At 43.8% G+C, this 20,865-nt stretch overlaps 1 protein-coding gene across 1 annotated transcript; it reads left to right on the top strand.

Annotated features, from left to right (window-relative positions):
- Nucleotides 1-2,127: 2,127 nt before the first annotated feature.
- ANKRD42 (ankyrin repeat domain 42) lies at nucleotides 2,128-20,254 on the top strand (the record flags this gene model as incomplete). The annotated part of the gene is made up of 13 exons (XM_082043452.1): nucleotides 2,128-2,194; nucleotides 4,444-4,590; nucleotides 4,993-5,156; nucleotides 6,926-7,033; nucleotides 7,360-7,479; nucleotides 8,066-8,201; nucleotides 11,036-11,236; nucleotides 12,221-12,346; nucleotides 14,372-14,477; nucleotides 15,128-15,303; nucleotides 15,714-15,840; nucleotides 19,228-19,363; nucleotides 20,159-20,254. Exons 2-13 carry the CDS (start codon nucleotides 4,545-4,547, stop codon nucleotides 20,252-20,254), a joined length of 1,542 nt encoding a protein of 513 aa, XP_081899578.1. The 5' UTR covers nucleotides 2,128-2,194; nucleotides 4,444-4,544.
- Nucleotides 20,255-20,865: the final 611 nt, after the last annotated feature.

Genomic DNA, 20,865 nt, shown 5'->3' on the forward strand with positions numbered 1-20,865 from the left:
GACAGACAGCCCTAGATTTCTTTTCTTTTTAAACTTATTTGAACAAACTTACATATCCAGATATTAAGAAACAAAAAAACACACAAAAAAAATTACAAAACTAGAAAAAAAAACCCAAAAAGACAGTCCTGGGTAGCAGGGGAGAATTTAACCAACCAGAGTGCTTGATCGTGAACACAAGTGCCAACAAACAATTAACAAACCAGGATGCCTGGTAGTTAAGACATTTTTAACGATTTTTTTTTTTTTTGTCTTTTCAACTAGTCAAATGCATAAGAATTTAATACAGCTAAACAAACTTTTCTTTACAGGGGAAATGAATGTAAGAGTGCTCATTTGAAACATGGTTAACACTTTTTTTTTTTTTTGGTTGCTTATGACTGGACTTAGATGGCAAGCCAGATATCCTGAGATGTTAATATTTCTTAAATGTAATAAATAAAATTAAACATGTATTTGAGTGTGAGTCTCTTCCTTTCAGTAGTGGGTTTGCATGGCTGGTGTGTTTGTGGGATTGGAAATAATCATACAATTGTGTGTTTTAGGACAATAATGCATTTAATGTATTAGTCTGCTGTGTTTGTGGTGCATAGTTTTAAAGCTGCTGGGAGCAAGATGTCAGTGGTAAAAGTCAAAGAGCAATGTCACAGTCCTGGTGTGCTTCTCTTTCAGTGAGGACACTTGGGAGATCAGAATTCACCCATAGTGTGTGATACAAGTCGAAATAACCAGCTGTGAAGGTGATGTTGCTGTTGGCTGCGACACTTCTTCCCATCTTCACAACCAGGCGTTGGGCAGGTTTTGAGATGCGAATAATTGCTTGGCTCTTGTGTTGAAGTTGTAGCTGTTGGTGTGAGTGAGCCCTGGAACAGAAATCCCGAGGAGGCTGATCAGGCTGAGCCAGCCTGTAGGGCCGTGTGTGTGGCTGCTGGCGCTGCTGTGGGGAGTTACTGGTGTCACTGGCTGCAACTTCTTCCTGAAACAGGGTTGTAGGCTTGGAGCTATTGACACTATGTCCTGGAGCACTGTAAGCTTCTCTTAAATGATACAAAGTGCAATTCAGACCAGGCTGAGCAGGGATGTGATGTATTTAAATATGTAGAAGGCTCTTAGGGAACTAATTACTCAGTCCACCAAGGATAGAACAAGAGACCTTTAAGTTGCAGCAGGAGGATTTATAGCAAATTTCTGCTCACATGGACCTTACTTGGTGTGTGTTTACCAAGGCACACCTGTGGATCTAATGGGGAGGGCTCATTCTGTCTAGAAGCAGGACTGGAAATGCAGGGAGCTTTTCTTTACCCCATCAGAGGAACCTGGGTTCCCTCCAGGGCATCAGCTGGTTTTGGAACAGGATGACAAACCATCTCCCTTGTACCCTATGAATGTCTTGGTGCAGACAGGGTTAAACAAAACAAATCGGAGCTGTAGAGCATGAACTGGTTAAACACCTCATGGTCAATACATCCCTGATGCCTTCAGAGATGAGGACACTGACCAGTTACACTTCTGCATGAGGACATTAACATTTTCAGCAAGTTTATCAGAAATGTAGAGTTCTGTTTCACGACCGTTAGAAGTGGCCCAGAGTTGAAAGTATGAGCAACCATATTTAAGTCCTGTCAAGCTTTACAGAAAAGACATTGCTCCTCTTGTTTAGCTTGAAATAAAAACCCAAACCAGCAATAAAAAAAAACCCTCCACTCTCCAGACCCTGCAGTATCCCATTTTTAACACATTAGTTGTCTCAGCAGCCTAGTTTCATCCAGCGCGCCTGAGGAATGCCATGGAGAGGCTGCCAAAAAGGTGCCAAAAAGCACTGCCTGGCAATGCAAGTCGCTCACGCCGACCTTTCCCTGCTCTCCCGCCCCTCGTACGCCGCAGCCAGCGTTGCTGCAGCTCGGACGGACGAACGCCGGGCAGCCTCTCCTCCCTCCCCGCGGGCGAGCGGGCTCCGCCGCGCCGCTCCCGCGCTCCCGCCGCCGCCCTCACGCCGCCCTCCGCCCCGCCCTCCGCTTTCCTCCCTCCCCGGGCGGGTGGCAGCGCACAGTGTGCCCATGGCAACCCCTCTGCGGCGTCGGGCGCGGCGAGGAGGAGCAGGAAGGTCCGCTGGAGGAGTCAGGCTCCCGGTCAGGGTGGCGGCTCCCGGCCGCGCTGCTCTGAGGGGCCGCCATGCCGCCTCCCCCTCCGGCCGGTGAGACTGGTTCGCCCGCGCTCCTTCTCCCCACTTTTCTCCACCCTTTTCTCCTCCCTTTTCAACCCCCTTCCCTACCCATTTCCTTTCCCCCTTCTTTTCCGCTTTCCCTTACCATTTCCTTCCCCCTTTCCTTCCCCAGCACGCCGTGAGGGGAAAGCCCGGCGGGGCGGCCATGGAGCCGGGCGGGACGGCTCTGCCTCTCCTGAGGTATTTTGCCCGAAATCCTTCACGGGGATCTGCCGGGATTCACACAAAATACCAAGACTGCTCCATATTCGCTAAAATGTGTCACCCCCGGGGAACAGGAGCCTCCGCCATATGCTTTTTAATTTCTTTAATGAATTTCGAGCAGGGTTGTCGGGCATTGGAACAGGCTGCCCATGGCAGTGCTGGAGTCACCATCCCTGGAGGGGTTTAAAAGGCGTTTAGATGAGGTTCTTGAAGACATGGTTTAGCTCTATATTTAGGTTATGGTTGGACATTATCATCCTGAGGGTCTCTTCCAGCCAAAATTATTCGATGTAATACTTAATTCTTTCTACAAAGGAATTTTCTAAGAGAAATGTCCAATGAGCATTTGATAACAGTTTGGATCAAACTCCAAAATTGTGCTAAAATTGTGGAAACTGAAACTGTCCGTTGCTTTCAAAGTCAACGTGTTTTGTACAGAATTCATGTTAACAGCTGTTTACTGAGCTTCAGGCCCGGGGCAGCTGCCTTCAGTGTGTGGATAGTGGCCTGTGCCCAACCATATATATATATATGGATTACCTTGCACTGGAACATTGTATTAAACACATTAGTACTTTGGCAAGTAGTGTGATTGGTCAGATCCTCCCCTGATTTAAGTCTGTAAAATTGAGGTAAAGCTTGTGACCCTCACTTGGCATAATGAGAAATGGCTCCCATGTGGGTAAGTTATGTCCTAGTGTTATTGTCTCTAAAATAACCACTCAAACCACAGAACATGTTTCTTTGGAAACAGGAACTAGATGACCTCCTGAGGTCCCTTCCAACCTCAATCGTTCTATGTTGCTGCTGTTTGTTCATACGATGTTTTGCAGTATGGCATCCCGGTTCCTGACAATCTGCACTGTGCGTGGCAGTGCTAACAGCCTGTGGAGCTGGGGGAGGTGAAAGTGGAGCAATCCACAGCCACAGGACCGAGTAGTGTGTTACAGCACAGGGTGTGTCGGTGTCAGCCTGCATTACTGAAACAGCATCAGCCCGCTCTTCCTCTCTGTGGCAACCCCAAATCTGCCTGAGCGCATGCTGTCATGCTGCGGATCACATGAGAACAGGCACTGGTGCCCTTTAACAAGGGCAAGTGTAGAGTCCTGCACCTGGGCAGGAACAACCCCAGGTTCCAGTATAGGTTGGGAGATTACATATTAGAGAGCAGTGTAGGGGAAAGGGACCTGGGGGTCCTGGTGGACAACAGGATGACCATGAGCCAGCACTGGGCCCTTGTGGCCAGGAAGGCCAATGGCATCCTGGGGTGTATTAGAAGGGGGGTGGTTAGTAGATCGAGAGAGGTCCTCCTTCCCCTCTACTCCGCCCTGGTGAGAACACATCTGGAATATTGTGTCCAGTTCTGGGCCCCTCAGTTCCAGAAGGACAGGGAACTGCTGGAGAGGGTCCAGCGTAGGGCAACCAAGATGATTAAGGGAGTGGAGCATCTCCCTTATGAGGAAAGGCTGAGGGAGCTGGGTCTCTTTAGTTTGGAGAAGAGGAGACTAAGGGGGGACCTTATTAATGTTTATAAATATATAAAGGGTGAGTGCCATGGGGATGGAGCCAGGCTCTTCTCGGTGGCAAACAATGATAGGACAAGGGGTAATGGGATCAAGCTGGAACACAAGAGGTTCCACTTAAATTTGAGAAGAAACTTCTTCTCAGTAAGGGTGACAGAGCACTGGAACAGGCTGCCCAGGGAAGTGGTGGAGTCTCCTTCTCTGTAGACATTCAAAACCCGCCTGGACATGTTCCTGTGCGACCTCACCTAGGCGTTCCTGCTCCAGCAGGGGGATTGGACTAGATGATCTTTTGAGGTCCCTTCCAATCCCAAACATACTGTGATACTGTGATACTGTAGTGAACTGTGAAGGCTTTTTTAAAATCATATTTAGTGCTTCGCACATACCACAAGGATTTTCATGCAACCTCTCATTTATATGCTTTCATATTTTTTTATGTCAAATTACATGACAATTTTAACTACTACTACTACCATTTCTTCTCCACAGGTAGAGAAGCTGAGGCACTAATACCTTAAGACCTACATTTTCACGCTTGACTTGCAAAGCAGCAGCCCAGCTCTTCACGAGTTCTAACAGTGTGAAATCTAATGAAACAGCGCTTGTGCATTTTGGTGACGATGACTACCCTAGAAGGTGATTTACTAATTGTTTTATGTTCCTCTTATGCTTGACTATCTGAAATTAGCCCCCTCAGCCATTAGATCTACTTACATCACTTATTTCTGTTTATGAATTTTGGCAAGATTTCAAGATGTTGCAAGGGGATTTGAATATGTAACTCATATTGTTTGTTGTCATTTTTCCTCTAGATCTTACTCTTTTGGGCCCTTTTCTGGGTCTGGATGGGACATGACTGTCTCAGGTTTACGTATTGCTCTGTTTCTCACAAACAGAAGAAGCAATTTAGGATTCTTGCTGATACGAACCACAGTTTCATAGGTTACTCCCAACATTTTCATTGGTTTCTGTGAAGCTGACACCTCGATGTTTCTTTGATTCATCACTTACTAATGCCCTTTTATTATTCCTCACTAGCTGTTAAGAAGAAGCAAAATTATACCAGTGTACATGAGGCAGTGAGAGCTGGTGATGTAGAACAGCTTGCGTCAATGATAAAAAGTGGAGCTGATATTAATGAGGTGGATTTAACCCACAAATTCACACCGTTGCACTGCGCTGCACACTCTGGAAGCCTGGAGGTAAACCAGCATGTTAGTGTTCAGACACAGCAAGGTTTTATTTGGTTAATGTCTTCTGTCCTTGGGAGAGGCTGGACACAAAATTGCTAGTTTTGATCAAACGAAATCAATAATCTCTGCTTGTTTTTCTCATGAAGTATATTCACCAAGAGCAGAAGTATAGGATTTCAGGTTTTCATTTTCCCTTTCTGCAGCCCCAGGCGGTTCATATAGTCAACATTGCTAGATTTTACAAAATCATTGATTTTCTTACTCTAAGCAAAGCGTGCCCTATGGTCTCCCTTCCAGACCTTCTTTTGTCCCTGTTGTGTTTTCCCCTTCTCTTCGGGCAGCTAGAAAATCCTGCAAGATGTGTAAAATGTTCTGCAGGTGATTGAAACAGTTGAGAAATGACACGAAAACTTGCTCATTCTTTTTACCAATGTCCTGTCCCATGCCTCATTCTCTATGGAAATAGCCTGATACATTTTATTTTAATAAATAAAACCGTTGAATATTGATGGCGAAATCAGAAGGTGCTTGCATGAAGTTTTGGAACTTCCAGAAGGATGGAGCTGCTGTATTCAGCACAACATTCACCTTCTTGTCGCAGTCTCCTTGTACAATCTTTATAGCAATCTGACCTTGAAGCAAGAAGGCCATGAATAACCATATAAAAATTCATGTCTCAAGGGAAAGAATGTAAAGTTCTTGCGAAACTCAAGAAATAATAGGTGCAGTGCTGTTACTGGAATGTACAGGAACTGTCAGGGAAATGCTGATCATCATGTTGTCAGCCTTAAGAATGGATTGCTTGCCCACCCTTTCCTGCCTCTATAAATTCTGCCATTTTTCATTTGACTCTCCTACTTCGAAATCAATGTATTACACTTTATTAAATTATCTGTCATCTATTTGTCGCTAAGCTCCTTTGTGGAAACAGTGGAGGAACCAGAGCTGTAGGCTGGCTTAAAAGAAGATAATAAATCATAATAAGATATAATAAAAAGTTCTAACTTGTCCTCTAGCCATTTTTGTATAGTCCATAAAGCTTTCCTTTTCCTATCTGCTGAAAAAAGGTGAATAAGCAAAACTACTCTGTGGAAAGATGAAAAGAAAGATGGGAGCCTAATAAATTAAATGAGGCTTTAAATTTTGTTCATGGTACTTTTCCTGCCAGTAATTTTAGCTGGAATTCAAGTGAGCATGTTTGTATTGTTTTTTCCAATGTGTTTACCTCGTGCCATGTGAATACTCTCACAGGATACATTTTAAATCTGGAAGACTAAAATTAAGAAGCCACACTGTAAAATCAATGCTAGGGTCTGAATAAGTAGGTTATTTGCACTTTTTGTACCCTTGGGTGAAACCTGGAAAGTATAACTTACCTGTAACTTCTTAAGGCACAATTACCCTGTTTCCCACAAAATAAGACCTACCCTGAAAATAAGCCCTACATGATTTTTGAGCATGCTTGAAATATAAGTGCTACTCCAAAAATAAGCCCTAGTTACAGTTCATAAAAAAAAAATTCGATTTAAATATTGTCCAGGCAGCTATACATGTAAAAAAGTAATAAGTTTTGAAGCAAAAATTAATATAAGACCCTGTCTTATTTTTGGGGAAACAGAGTATATGGCTAAGGCATGCTCTGGGGTGACATATTTCCATGATGAAGTGTTTTGATACTGCTTTGAAATGTAACGTTGACTGATAAATTACAGTTAAAATGTCCCTCAGATACACGGTAAGAACAGTTAACTGGAAAACCTCTGGTTTTGGTTGCGCAGTGCCTTCACTGGTTGCTCTGGCACGGAGCTGACACCACACGTGTCACTGCGGGAGGCTGGACAGCCGCTCACCTCGCAGCCATCCGAGGGCAGGACGCTTGCATGCAGGTACGGATAAATATTCACTCTCGGCCAAAGTAAGCAGGGCAGACCTTCCGTTTGGGCAAGTTCCTTATGAAGATCAGCTGAGAGAGGTCCTAGTGGAGCTACGAGTGTCACATCTTGATGTCTTTACATCTGGGATCAAGTCACTTTTGTTATTAATAAAACCAGTGCACCCATCTGCACTATCTGTGCAAACAGATTGATTTTGTGTAGCGTCATTGCCTTGAGCTCAGCCCAGAGTTCTCCTGCTGATCCTCTCGACTCATCCTGCTCGGCAACGTTTGCTTTTTCAGCTTGTGAACTGAACTCCTGCTTTGCGTTTCTTTCAGGCTTTGTTAGTAAAAGGAGCAAACGCAGAAGCTCAGGATGACGGTGGGTGCACCCCATCCCACTTGGCTGCAGCCCATGGGCAGTCGTACACCTTACAAACCATATTGAGAACTGGAGCGGTGAGAGACTTTTATCCCCAGTTCCCTAGCGCAGATCCCAAGTCTGGTGTCTTTTCCCAAGCAAAACCCTAGATTTCAGACTGTAGATTAATTACCATTGGTATGTTCTTGTTGCTGAATTTATGTTTAGGGTAAATTTCCTTTTTTTTAATTGTAAGATACGTTAGGGAAATTGTCGAAAAATATAAAGGGAATGTATGATTTGAGTAAATCACATTCCACCGAGGATGTAATTAAATTAGTATCAGGCACTGTGGTGGTTGTGACTTTTTGCAATTGTGCAAATCTTCTATAGTGAAGGAGACAAACTTAAAATAATCCAGCTGCATATCCGAGGAACAATGAGCAACGCAGTAATAGAATTATGTCTAAAAATGTGCCTTCTATATGTGTATTGTTTAAATGAAATCAAGACCTGTGAAAAGTACCTGTCTTGAAATAAGAATGCAGGGCTTGAACTTTGCAAAAAACTATTTGATTTGATTTCGATAATTTAACACAATGAACGGCTGATTCCTATTTGTTAAAATAAGTCTTGTGTCTAAGATTCATAAATTAATGAATTAACCTGCTGCTTTTGTTCTAGAATGTAAATGTTTCAGACAGGAATGACTGGAAACCTGTTCATTATGCTGCTTTTCATGGTCGCTTGGGGTGTTTGCAGCTTCTTGTTAGATGGGGAGCGTGTGTAGATGATGTGGATAACAATGGAAACCTTCCAGGTATGTCAGGAGAAATCATACTTTTTGTTTTTTACCTTAGTTTTACACTTGTTGTATGAGTTCCAGGAGGACAGGGAGCTGCTGGAGAGAGTCCAGCGTAGGGCAACAAAGATGATGAAGGGAGTGGAGCATCTCCCGTGTGAGGAAAGGCTGAGGGAGCTGGGGCTCTTTAGCTTGGAGAAGAGGAGACTGAGGGGTGACCTCATTAATGTTTACAGATATATGAAGGGTGAGTGTCACGAGGATGGAGCCAGGCTCTTCTCAGTGACAACCAATGATAGGACAAGGGGTAATGGGTACAAACTGGAACACAGGAGGTTCCACTTAAATTTGAGAAGAAACTTCTTCTCAGTGCGGGTGACAGACACTGGAACAGGCTGCCCAGGGAGGTTGTGGAGTCTCCTGCTCTGGAGGCATTCAATACCTGCCTGGACACCTTCCTGTGTAACCTCATCTGGGTGTTCCTGCTCTGGCAGAGGGATTGGACTGGATGAGCTTTCGAGGTCCCTTCCAATCCCTGACATTCTGTGATTCTGTGATATGATAGCTGTAGCAAGTGATAAGTGGTGCACACCAGCAGCATTTGCTCTTTGATTCCGTGCAATCAATATAGTGATGCCATTTTTATAATGATGGGGGAAATTGAAAAAATCCAAAGTATTGGTGACAGTTCCCTGTTCACCTCCTGCTGCTGCTGGCAGGGGTCAGAGCTCCTGGTGCTGGGACAGGGATCCTCTCTGGGAACTCTGGGACTGAGCAGTAACTCCTGTGCCCATGATGGAGCTCATGGAGGTGGCAGGAGGAGGAGGGCAGGTGGAGAAGGAGGCAGTTTCAGCTGCTGTAATAAATGCTGCTTTCTGAATTTGTGCCAGGCTTCAGTGACAGTGACGGTGTGATCAGATTCTGTCACATTCATATACAGGGTTTTGTTCCCCACTGTTTCTTAACTGATTTGGTAAAATCCTTGTTCTCATTTGCCTGTGATTTCTTCATATTGATTTCTGGAATACCAGTATTCTGTATTATCTGGAATCTGGTGGCAGTGTAGAATGTGTCTTTATTTGCATTTGGGAACAGACTTTAATGGAGAGGTAGCAAATGCCAGCACAGTTCTACTTAAATACTCTGTATATACTGGTTACTGGAAAATTGGTTTTGTTGTTATCTTGACATCTACAGAAGCTTGATCTTCCAGCCTTTGTTCTGTTTAATTTGATCTTATTATCATCCAAAGGAAAGAAAATGCTTTGGAGCATTGCTAGTAAAAGATTAATAAAGTGATGTGATGTACAGACCGGTTTTTCCTCAGCCTCTGAAACAAGGGAGTGAACTTAAATCATCTTTATATATTTCAGTTTCAAGATTAGCTGGACAGTGCTATAATTTTTCCCAACAGTATGCAGAAAGAAATTTACTGAGGTTGCGATGCTGTACCTCTAAAACCTGGCTGCACCTTTTGCATGTGCGTGTTATGGTGGAGGTTTTAATTACCTACAGCATGCTAATTTTGGGGAATAACTGTGGCTCATGCAGTGTACAGAATGGGCTGTGCTCATTAATTCAACATTTTGTTTTATCTTTGTATTTAGTTTTTGCCCATATCCATGTTTCATTTATTGCTCACTAGTTAAACCTGTTCTAAATATAATATTAATTTAACTGTAGTGCAACATCTGAATTTTTCACAGACACTTTTTCCAATCACCGCTTTGAGAAGAGCAAATAGCGTTTGCCTGATTTTATAAAAGGCGAGATGAAACACAGAGAAGTTGGGACACCAGCACCAACCACCCACTACGTATTTGTGATGCCTGAGACAAGATTTTTCAAGGTTCTCAGCATTAAGCTGTGTATTTTGTGTTAGCATCACAGCACTCTGTCTTTGGTCTCAATGCTCAGCACGCCTGAGGATGGTACAACATACATGTTGGGCACTAACTAGTAAACACACAGGTTAAAAGCCACCTATGAAAAGTTCCTTTATGTGTCTTCCACATTCAAACTGTGCAAAAAGATGTGGACAGAATACAACTCTTTAATCTCTTTTCCCCTTTGCATCTTTGCAGAAAACATTGAGGTTTTCTGACCACTTTCAGCACTGGATAGACATCTGATTAAAAATTTAAAAAAAAGTTCATCCCCAAAAGTGAAGTTTTATCCCTGAGATTCTAGATATCTGAAAGTGGGTTCATAAGGGTTGAACCAGTTTTTTGCCAGCTGACTAGTAATCAATATTTACTTTAAAGAAGGTATCTCTTAACTTCTGCCTGAGTAACTAACTCATGGAATAAAAAACTGCCCTGATTTCAGTAAAGCTCACATCTTGTCACATTAAATTTTAGGAATCATGTGTATCTAAATATTGTCATCTTGCCGTAAAACCAAGATTCATCACCTTTTAGAACAATTACGCTCCGGAAAGCTGTGGATGCTTTGCAATGGAGAACTTGCATGTGATATGCTTTGGTTTTTTGGGGGGGCCTGGGTCCATTGTTTATTAACTATGAAGATAATGAGATTCTTACCTGGAGACAAATTAATCCTTTTGCTGCAGAACGTCAGCCAACTTTTACAGGCCATTTTCATGGATAGATAACACATAATCAGCATTTATTTGGCAACTCCTTCCCATTAATGGAACTGGAGAGCACTCATAATTTGAAAATAATGAGCATGTGTGTTGTACCTCTTACTTTGTGATGGGCTTTGTTGTGCCACGTTGGATGGTTCAAAAGCTGGTGGATGAGCCAGATCTCAGTAGTGTTGACAGTGCAGCTTCCTTGGTGGGCAGCGGAGCTCTGCTTTGTCATGATTTGTTTCCTCTGGTTCTGTAGCTCACCTGGCAGCCATGGAAGGACACTTGCATTGCTTCAAGTTCTTGGTCAGTAAAATGGGCAGAGTCCCACGTACGCTGAAAGCCAGGAACGACCATGGAGAGACTCCAAGGGACTTGGCTGAACGGTTCTATAAAGATAATATCCTGCAATATATTGATTATGTGGAAAAAGAGGGGGAGCAGCCAGAGACACAGGAAGGTGAGTACGGATACTGTTAAAGTAGCCATTGTCATTCTATAGAAATGCTTGATTCTGAAAACTTGCATGAGCATTTATATTACCAATGTAAGGCAGAGCTGCTCCTTTCAATAATTGCTACACTTACTGGTAGCTAAAGGCTTTGATACTCAGTGTGATATTGTAAATATCTTAAGTTTACCTGTTATTGAAATAAAACTTGTCACACTGTATTGCACTACGAATACCAAGTTATCCATGTGCTTCTCAGACTCCAGTAGGCATCCAGAAGAGCCGTATAATGTTCATGAGTTTTCAGATGTTCAGAATTGCATCGAATAGCAGCTTACCCTGAAAACGTCGCACTGAAATGAAGGTTACTCACTAACCAGCAATGTTACTGCTGTCAGAACAGCTGAAGGATGTAAGTGTGGCAAGGTCTGTAGGCAGAACCTTCAGGAGAGCAAGGCTATGAGAGCTGCACCTTCACCTCTCTACTTTTTCCAGGGACTTTACTGTCCTTATCTACCAGTCTTTTGTCATTATACATAGATGATATATACATGTCAGCACTCCCTGTCTATAGAAAATAACTAGAAAAATCAAATTGTCTCTATGGGTAGTTTTTAAGCAAGGAAAAGTAAAATAGTTTATATATTTGGTTAGACTGGAAACCAAAATACGCAAATGACTCTGGTTACCACCAGTAATATAACATCAACCATGAAACAAAGGTATTCTTATTATTTCAGGTTTATGAAATTAATTTCTTAACTGTATAAGATGCCTGTAGTCATAACCAAGACATGTTTAGTCAGGCCTGTGATGAACAGTGCTAGTTATGCAGCTGCATTTTAACTGTTTGAAGGTGCATTAATCTCGCAAACTACAGCTATGAAGTGTCCATGAAGTTGCTATGAAAGAGGCAATTTGTGAGAGGCAAATAAAAGCACATTTAGAGGAATTACTGGCATCTGTTTGGAAACATGTGCGTTTCATTTTCAGTTTTAGCTTTCCCAGCTCATGGCGCTGCTTTCAAAGGGGACTTGTTAGTGCTTAGAAAATTAGTGAGAAGTGGAGTAATCAATATTAATGAGCGGGATGATAAGGGATCCACTCTCATGCACAAAGGTCAGTAATTATGATCTATGTTTCAGCTTGTTACTGTTTGTTGCTGACTTGTTTACATACCTTTTCAAGTGGCTGCTCATCAGATAAACTTCATGAAAAACAGCGTCTCATTTCCTGAGGGCTTGAAAGGGCAACCCTGAAAACATATTTTGTGATGTGTATGTGCGTGGGTGTCTCTTTAAAAACAAAATAACAAGGCTGAAGTCGAGAAAGAAGAGTTTGTATTAAAGAGAAAACAATGTCTAAACTGAAAACTAAATAGTTTTGTTTTTTTTTTAATCAGATGAGATGTGACTTTTAGAAACATTGGCTAGCTAGCCATAACAATGATCTGCATTGTGGCCTGAGCATTTATTTACTGAACATAGCAGTACTGTGGAGATGTGTTTTAAAAACCACAACAAAGTCATTTGTTAGTAGGCTGTGAAGGAAGGTAAACTGGTGTGTAACACCTTGATACATAGTGCAGTGCTAGCATTACAGAAAAGTGGTCCTCTTACGTTTGGGGGTTTCATAGTAATGTCTGAAAGAAGAAATAGCAAATTAAAGAAAGAGGGAGATATTTTTGTAATATGCTTTTAACACTATTTCCCACATTTCTTTTTGATTAGATATATATGGTTGAATTTAAAAAACATAATTGAAGCTCTCATTATAAAAATGGTTATGTAGTGGCTTAAAAAGTGTTTTCTACATTCTTTCCCACCCTCTTTCCTTGGAATGGTGCTAACCTACAGTTGTTCTATCACCAATCTTTGCATGCAATGTTGGTGTTATGGAGAAATGCTACGGCTGATTGTAACTTCATTTCCTTATCTCACTAAGAAAACAAATATAACAAACATCCGAAGGGGGTGCTGTCAAGACATGGATTTATTCTTTCTTGAGAAAAACAGCTTGCAGGTTTCAGTTAGACATGCCAAATACTGTCTTCTGTACATGAGACACTGTTCCTGGCACCACATGGTATGAGCAGCAGCCATGGCAGATAGAATCATAGAATCATTTAAATTGGAAGAGACCCTCAAGATCATCGAGTCCGACCATAACCTAAATCTAGCACTAAACCGTGTCCCTAAGAACCTCATCTAAATGCCTTTTAAACCCCTCCAGGAATGGTGACTCCACCACTTCCCTGGGCAGCCTGTTCCAATGCCTGACAACCCTTTCTGTGAATACATTTTTCCTAATATCCAATCTGAACCTCTCCTGGTGCAACTTGAGGCCGTTTTCTCTTGTCCTATCACTTGTTACTTGGGAGAAGAGACCAACACCCTCCATGCTACAACCTCCTTTCAGGTAGTTGTAGACAGTGATAAGGTCTCCCCTCAGCCTCCTTTTCTCCAGGCTGAACAGCCCTAGTTCCCTCAGCTGCTCCTCATCAGACTTGTGCTCCAGACCCTTCACCAGCTTTGTGTCCCATCTCTGAACTTGCTCCAGCACCTCAAGGTCTTTCTTGTTGTGAGGGGTGATCGTATGACCAGGCCAAGCTGTGGTGTGAGGCTGCGGCTGAGAAGTGTTACCTTGAGTGTCTGGCCCTAGAAGTGATGTATCTGTAACTCCAGCACAAGTCCCTGGGTTCTCTCCTCCACGAGACAGCACCACACAGCTCAGCTCAGCTGTGTCAGACGTGTGGGAGCCCAGAGCCAGAGAGAGGTGATGGTGCTTTGCTGCAAATCAACACACATAAGCCTTAGTGCCACAGAGTGTGAGGCATCAGTTATTTGTGTGTCTCTATGCATGAGTCTGGGCAGGTGTAGTTTAACTCCTGTTTAGGAAGAGTTGCCAGTAAATTTCTGGAACTCCAGAGAGTCACAAAACCACAGATTATCATCTTCCCCAAAACTGCACGTACCCATGTGACATGAGTATCTTGAAATATGGACCTCTCTTGAAGTAGTATCTCCCCTGTGGTGTCTTAGAGAACCCAAGCTCTGGTGTGTCAAATAATGACAAAAGTTGGACATTTTAGGTTTGAAGCACTTCAGTTTTTCATAACTGACTTGTGTGTGTTTCCTCCCTTAGCTGCCGGACAGGGGCACATCCGTTGCTTGCAGTGGTTGATTGACATGGGAGCTGACTGTGGCATTACAAATGATGCTGGAGAGACGCCAAGGGATGTAGCCAAGAGGTAGCGGTACATGTCCTGTAGATCTGTCGTTTATTTACTTACTATTTATATGTCATCATCATGTTAGATGTTTTGGAATTAATCACGATTTTTCAGCGGTGGTGCAAGAACAGATCAGGCCTATGAATTCCAGTTCTGAGTGATAAGCAAAGCTGTATTATAGCTATAAAAGGTTTTAATTTTCACTTTATTTTTTTTTAGCCAGATGTAAAAGATGAAAACTAGCTCATCTGAAAAAGCAAAGTTGTAAGCCAATGTGCTCCAACTGCACAAAGTAAATGAGAAGTAGTGAAGGTCAGCTGATTTTGGCATTAATTTAAAAAAATGGAGTTTCTGATGAGATTAAATTAAGAAATCCTGCAAAGGAAAAGATACCTCTGACGTGGGACTCATTGTCATAATGTTCCATTGAGGCAGAGCTCATGCCATCAGAATACTACAAAAAGCAGATTAGCTGCTCATAGTTTGTGGCCCAGTGCTTCCTTCCTTGAATCCTGAACTCCTCCCTGATAAATGGGGACATGAAGAGTTTCAGAGCGTTTCTATAACGCTATATATTTCTATAATGTTTCTATAACATGCAGGGGGCATGGCTGCATTTTTCTAGATGACAGAGATATTTCAGTGGAGGTTCACTGTTCTCTCTGCAGATTTGCTCAGCCGGCAGCTGTGGAACTTTTGACACAAAGAACGGGAGACAGTAACTCCAGCGACGAAGAACTAGATGCAAACAGCATAAAGTTTTTTGAAAGACACGGTGTGGAAGGGAGTACAGACAGCAAAGAAGATTTAACCCTGGATAAAGCAGAGAAAAGGAATGCACGCAGTAAGTATTGTCTTGCCACCACTCCTTATTTGAAATAGTTGGTCTTAAGATGTTATAGTCCTAATTGCATCACTTCTGCCAACTGCTGTGACTTTTTTGTTGTCAGATGAGGTAGTTGACAGGATATCTGTACCACTGAGCCTTCAAATAAATTGTAGAAAATGAGAAGGCATAGCAGAGGGCAATCAGAACATAATCGTTACGCTGTTTTAATCTCTGTTGCTGAAATCACATTGGATTGCTACTTGTTTTTGAGATCTGTCTGCTGTGTGGGTGTCAAGTGTAGCTCAGTATTTGCTGAGCAGTGTGATTTCTGCTCTGTGTTTGTCAGACTGTTTTCCAGACTGTTGGGTTCCAGCATGACTGTCCTCTCTGTGCATTTTACCTACCTGGAGAACTCTGTCTTACAGTAAGGGCCTATCGCAAGATTCAAGAACTTCAGCAACTTCTAGAAATTGCCTACAGCAACTACAGACAGCTGGGAGGAATAACTGAGGAGGAGAAGAAGAAGAAAAAAGAAGAAAGGGAAGCTGAGAAGTAAGATCAACACACCCTGCTAATGTTTAACTTTGTGAGGCCCGTTTTAAAGCCTTCTTTAAGGCTAACTTAGATTTCAGTTGTTTCAGCCATTCTGTCCTTTCCACTTACCACCTTTAGCCAAGCCAAAAAAACCCAGACTTCAGGAATTGGGCCATTTCTAGACTTCTACCACCAGGATCAGCCTCACAGCACAAGACAAGTGTTCGATGGGTCCACACCTCCTGTGCAAGATTATCTATTTGGCCTTCAGGTTTTCCTGCAGCATATGTGCAGTACGTCTGAAAAGTCCTGGCTGTTTTGTTTGCATTGAGGGTCCCAAATACATTTATGCACTTTCATAAATCTGAAAAAAAATCAGTCTTAGCATTACCTGGGTGGAAGTACATATATAGTAGAAATTATTCAATGACCTGCTACATTTCTATGTCAAGTGCAATATATTTCTTTGCTCAAGAAAGCATTAGCTCATATCCAGAACACAGAAAAAAGAAATCTCAGCAAACCTACCCTTGCATGTGAAGCACTTTTCATAGTGTCTGTCCAGTTCTCTGGGTCTCCATTAAATGAAAGGGCTCTGTTTGATCAGGTGATTTGATGGGCAAACTAAGTTTCAAGAAAAGCTCTTCTGTCTATCAAGGATTTAGAGGTTAAACAAGAATGAAGCATCAAAATGACAGCCCTGTCTCCACCTCTACCTGTCAAAGACTTGGCTACCCAGTCTTCTCAGTCTCTCTAGATAACCACGGCCATTATGTGTTTGGGCCACCCCAAACCAATGTCTTTATTTGGTCACTGGGAGGAGACTCTATCCTGAGGGCTTCTATGCCATCAGGAAGACATCAGGCTTACCAGTCTGTGTAGATCTAGAGCAGGTAATAGGTGTCACAGCCTGGAGTTAAGTAGTTCATTTTACAACCCCATATGAGCCAATAAACTGAGGTCAGGCTTACTTTTAGTTACAGGTCACCCTTTGACTCAGCCTAGGCTGAAAGTCAGTCTTCCTTAACTTGATATGTCTGCACTGTAGGTATCCGCATCTGATAAGCAGATCTGCAATGCAGATGTCTGCATACCTTGAGCTCCTTTATAGACTCCTTGGGGAGATGTAGCTACTTTCAGGGCATAATTAGATGTGTACTTCAGGATGAGGTTCATCACTTCTAGGAGTGTCTCTCCTGGCTTTCAGGGAGGAGAGTGACCAGCTCAGATGTTGATGCCTGTGTTGGAAGGTCAGAGCAATTTGTTTGCAATTGTTGAAAAGTCGTTGTTGCTTAATGGCAGAAATTCGAGTTCATTTTGGATACAGCAGCTATCCAAAAGCTAGCAGTGTCTACTAGAGGGCTCTGATAAGGCTTTTTAAGGGATTTTGCTTTCATAGAATCATTTCAGTTGGAAGAGACCCTCAGGATCATTGACTCCAACAATAACCTAATTCTAGCACTAAACCATGTCCCTAAGAACCTCTTCTACACTCCTTTTAAACCCCTCCAGCAATGGTGACTCCACCACTGCCCTGGGCAGCCTGTTTCAATGACTGACAACCTTTTCTGTGAATACATTTTTCCTAATATCCAATCTAAGCCTCTCCTGGTGCAACTTGAGGCCAACACCCTCCATGCTACAACCTCCTTTTTAGGAGGTTCTGTGGCACGTGTGGTTAAGCTAGAAAAATCGTGAGGATCTCTGAACGGTTCTCCCTCATCTCCAGAGGCCAGAGAGGATCTCTAGCTCCACACTGGCCTTTTGAAATGGAAATACCACTTCTCAGCGTACCTACCTGTGGATAAACTCCAAGATGCTTGTATCATATGCCAGAAAACCCTCATTATTTAAAAACATTTATTGACAACAACATTGTGCTGGATGAAAAGCAGGAATTTCCATTTGGGAAAGCCACTGTAGCAAGTTTTGGAGATTTCTCCTTTAGTCCAGGTTTTCCAGCTGTAAGGCCTGGTGCGAACCACTGCACAGTGCTTTCACTAGGCTGCGTTGTATGGCTAAAATTAGCACTGTGTGCCAAACAATTTTGGAGCTGTATCTCATTAATCCAAAGTATGCAAGTAGCCAGCCTGTCCGCCCGAGCACCAAGTTCCCTGCATGAGCACGGGCCGTTTGTACGGCGTCAGGAAGGCTGATACAGTCTCATGGCTTTGGGCTGCATGAATCAGAGAATGTCCTGACTTGGAAGGGACCCACAAGGATCATTGAGTCCAACTCCTGTCCCTGCACAGGACAACCACAAAATTCACGCCATGTATGTGAGAATGTTGTCCAGTCTCTTCTTGAACACCGTCAGGCTTGGGGCCGTGACACCTCCCTGGGGAGCCTGTTCCAGTGTCCAGCACCCTCTGGGTGAAGAACCTTTTCCTCATGTCCAACCTGAACCTCCCCTGGCACATCTTCCTGCCATTCCCTCGGGTTCTGTCACTGGTCACCAGAGAGAAGAGCTCAGCCCTGCCCCTCCTCCCCTTGTGAGGAAGCTGTAGCCGCCATGAGCTCTTCCCTCAGTCTCCTCCAGGCTGAACAAACCCAGTGACTTTAGCCGCTCCTCATACGGCCTCCCCTCCAAAACCTTCATCAAGGGTCGGCAATATTTCAGTCCAGGAAATGTGGTAGCTCTTGCTGAGAGCTTTCCTGCTGTGCTGTTTGAATCCACAGGGCAGATGTCTCCCTTTTCCTTTTACCAATCTTCCATCTTTGTAGCTGCACTAATTCATCCTGATACAGAGGAGAGCCAGCTCAACTCCGGATGACTCAGTTGTTGTGGTCAATTGCTGTCATAATAAGAATACATGTGAATTATGTCTCAGCTAACCAGTTCCAGGAATCTCAATTAATTTAGGAGCTGTTGTGGGTGTGACGGATCAGGTCTTGTGCAAATGTGTATCAGCTAGCGCTTCAGTTTCCCTTTCGTAAGTGTCATGCAGGCTGTCACTTGAGCATTCCTCATCTGTGGCTAAGCCAATCAATAGGAAGGATGTAGAGGTACCATATGTTAATGAAAAAGCTGCCTCTGACTACTCCAGAGTCTTGGTTTTGTGCTTTTTCTCTGCTTCATACTAACCTTTTTGCTCCTCTGGCATGTCTCCCTCCTCCGCAGCTGGAGCAACAGCCTACCCAAGAGCTTCGTACTGTTCAGGGTGTGGGAAGACATCTCCATCTCGTGGCCAGATTGCGCTGAGCACGAAGGAGGAAAAACAGCTCTTCAGAGCTGTTAGCAGGGGTCTGGAGCCAGGAGCACGCTGCAGCTCACGCCACTGAGTTCTCAGCTGCTTTCTGCTGGGACTAAGGTGGTCCTCAGCAAAGGCACAGGACCACGTGGAGCAGCCAGGGTGGGTTTTTGGATGCACTTCACTTTCCTCTTGTCTCCTTTGCTTTCTGCAGGGCTGTGAGGGAGCTGGAGGCCCAGCTGGAAGAGGAGCAAGTCAGGCGGGAGAAGCTGGAGAGCCAGCTGGATGAGCACCGCGCGGAGATCAGCCGCCTGAGAGACAGCCTGGCGAAAACCCGCGGCCCTCCCGGGGTGAGTCCCACACCAGCTCCCCCAGCGCGTGGGACAGAGGCTGCTGCCCGTCACTCGTCTGTATTTGTTCTCACTGAGATTCCCAGGCGTGGTGCGAGGAAACACTGGAGTAAACATGCTGGCAGCTTTTAGTGTGGGACACTGAAGGGAGCAGTAGCTTTGTCGTGTCCTGTCTCTGCTGTGAAAGGATATCGGTTTCTCTTCGTACCCTGGCAGAAAAGCACCAGTATTCAACTCTGTATTAACAAAAGGGAGCGAGCTGATCCCTGCATACTCCCCCACTGTGCGTGCCGTGACTGACAGCTCAGCGTGGCTGGTACCTGAGCTGGGACTGGTGCTTCAGGAGAGGTGTTGTCATCCAGGCCAGCCAGGTGCCTCCACCTCGGAAAGAAAAGCCACTTTCTGCTTCCACAGTTCATGTTAAGACATTACTCATTCTAGTCCCTGATAGGTTTAAAAATCTAGGGCAACTATGGCCCAGAGCATCCCCCAAAATCACTGTAGTTAGTTTTTTCACCTGTAGCAACATAAAAGAGTCCAGTTAGGCATTAGGTTAACTAGCTGGAACTGGAGAGAACTTCTGCTGTGGCAGATTTGTTCTCAAAAACATCTGCTCTGACTGCTACAGCAAAGGGACTTACTTTCAAATCAAATCTGCTGTGGCTGTCATCCCTCAGCTTCAGTTTGAACACAATACTCTGTGCTCACTCAAAGCCATGTATCTTTAAATCCTGTCTAATGAAGTAGCAGGTTTAAGCAATTGTTATTTAATGGCTGCAATGTCTTTTGTTTCAGGAAGCTGAGATCATCTCCAAGTCTTGCAAAGAGAAAAAGAAAGTAAATAAGAAACCAGCGTGCAGCCCTGGAGGAGCGTTTGTGAGACTGCGCTGAGGATGAGCCTCTGACCGGGGCACACAGGCTGAGGCGGTAGGATGGTGACATTCTGGACAACACAAGGTGCTTGCATAGCCTGGCTCCACAGCTGAGTTGTGGTTCCCTGCACTTTGAACTAGCTGCTTAGTTCTTCGGGACAGAAAATATTTCCAAATCACAGCAGCAGCATTTTTATTAAAACAAAAAGACTTCTCTTTCAGTTGAGGTAGTAGTTTAGCAACAGTGTTGCAAATTACAAGGTGAAATTTCAAGAGGTAACTACAGCAATGTCACAGGTCCTACTAGGTCTGAGAAAAGTATCCTCATCTTTGTAGTACTGCCTTAAACAATAATAATAGTTATAATTTAAAAAAAGCAGCATACCTCCTAAAATAATCAAACAGGACCTTCAATGTGGGACCACAGTGCAGTGTCTGGGAGAACATGCTCAGCTGCAGACAGGTGCCATTTTCAAGTCATTCCTAAGTAAGGCTGGAAGCCATTCCGGTCACCAGGTGCCAGACAAACTGCAGCAGAACGCCTCAGGCTGACTCAGGGCTGGAGAGTTCACTAGGGTATGAGGCATGTTGTGGTTAGAAATGCCAATCCTGACCTCTCCTCCATGCCTA

Source organism: Streptopelia decaocto (genome assembly GCF_964273445.1).
Source record: "Streptopelia decaocto genome assembly, chromosome: 1".
Taxonomy (NCBI): Eukaryota; Metazoa; Chordata; class Aves; order Columbiformes; family Columbidae; genus Streptopelia; species Streptopelia decaocto.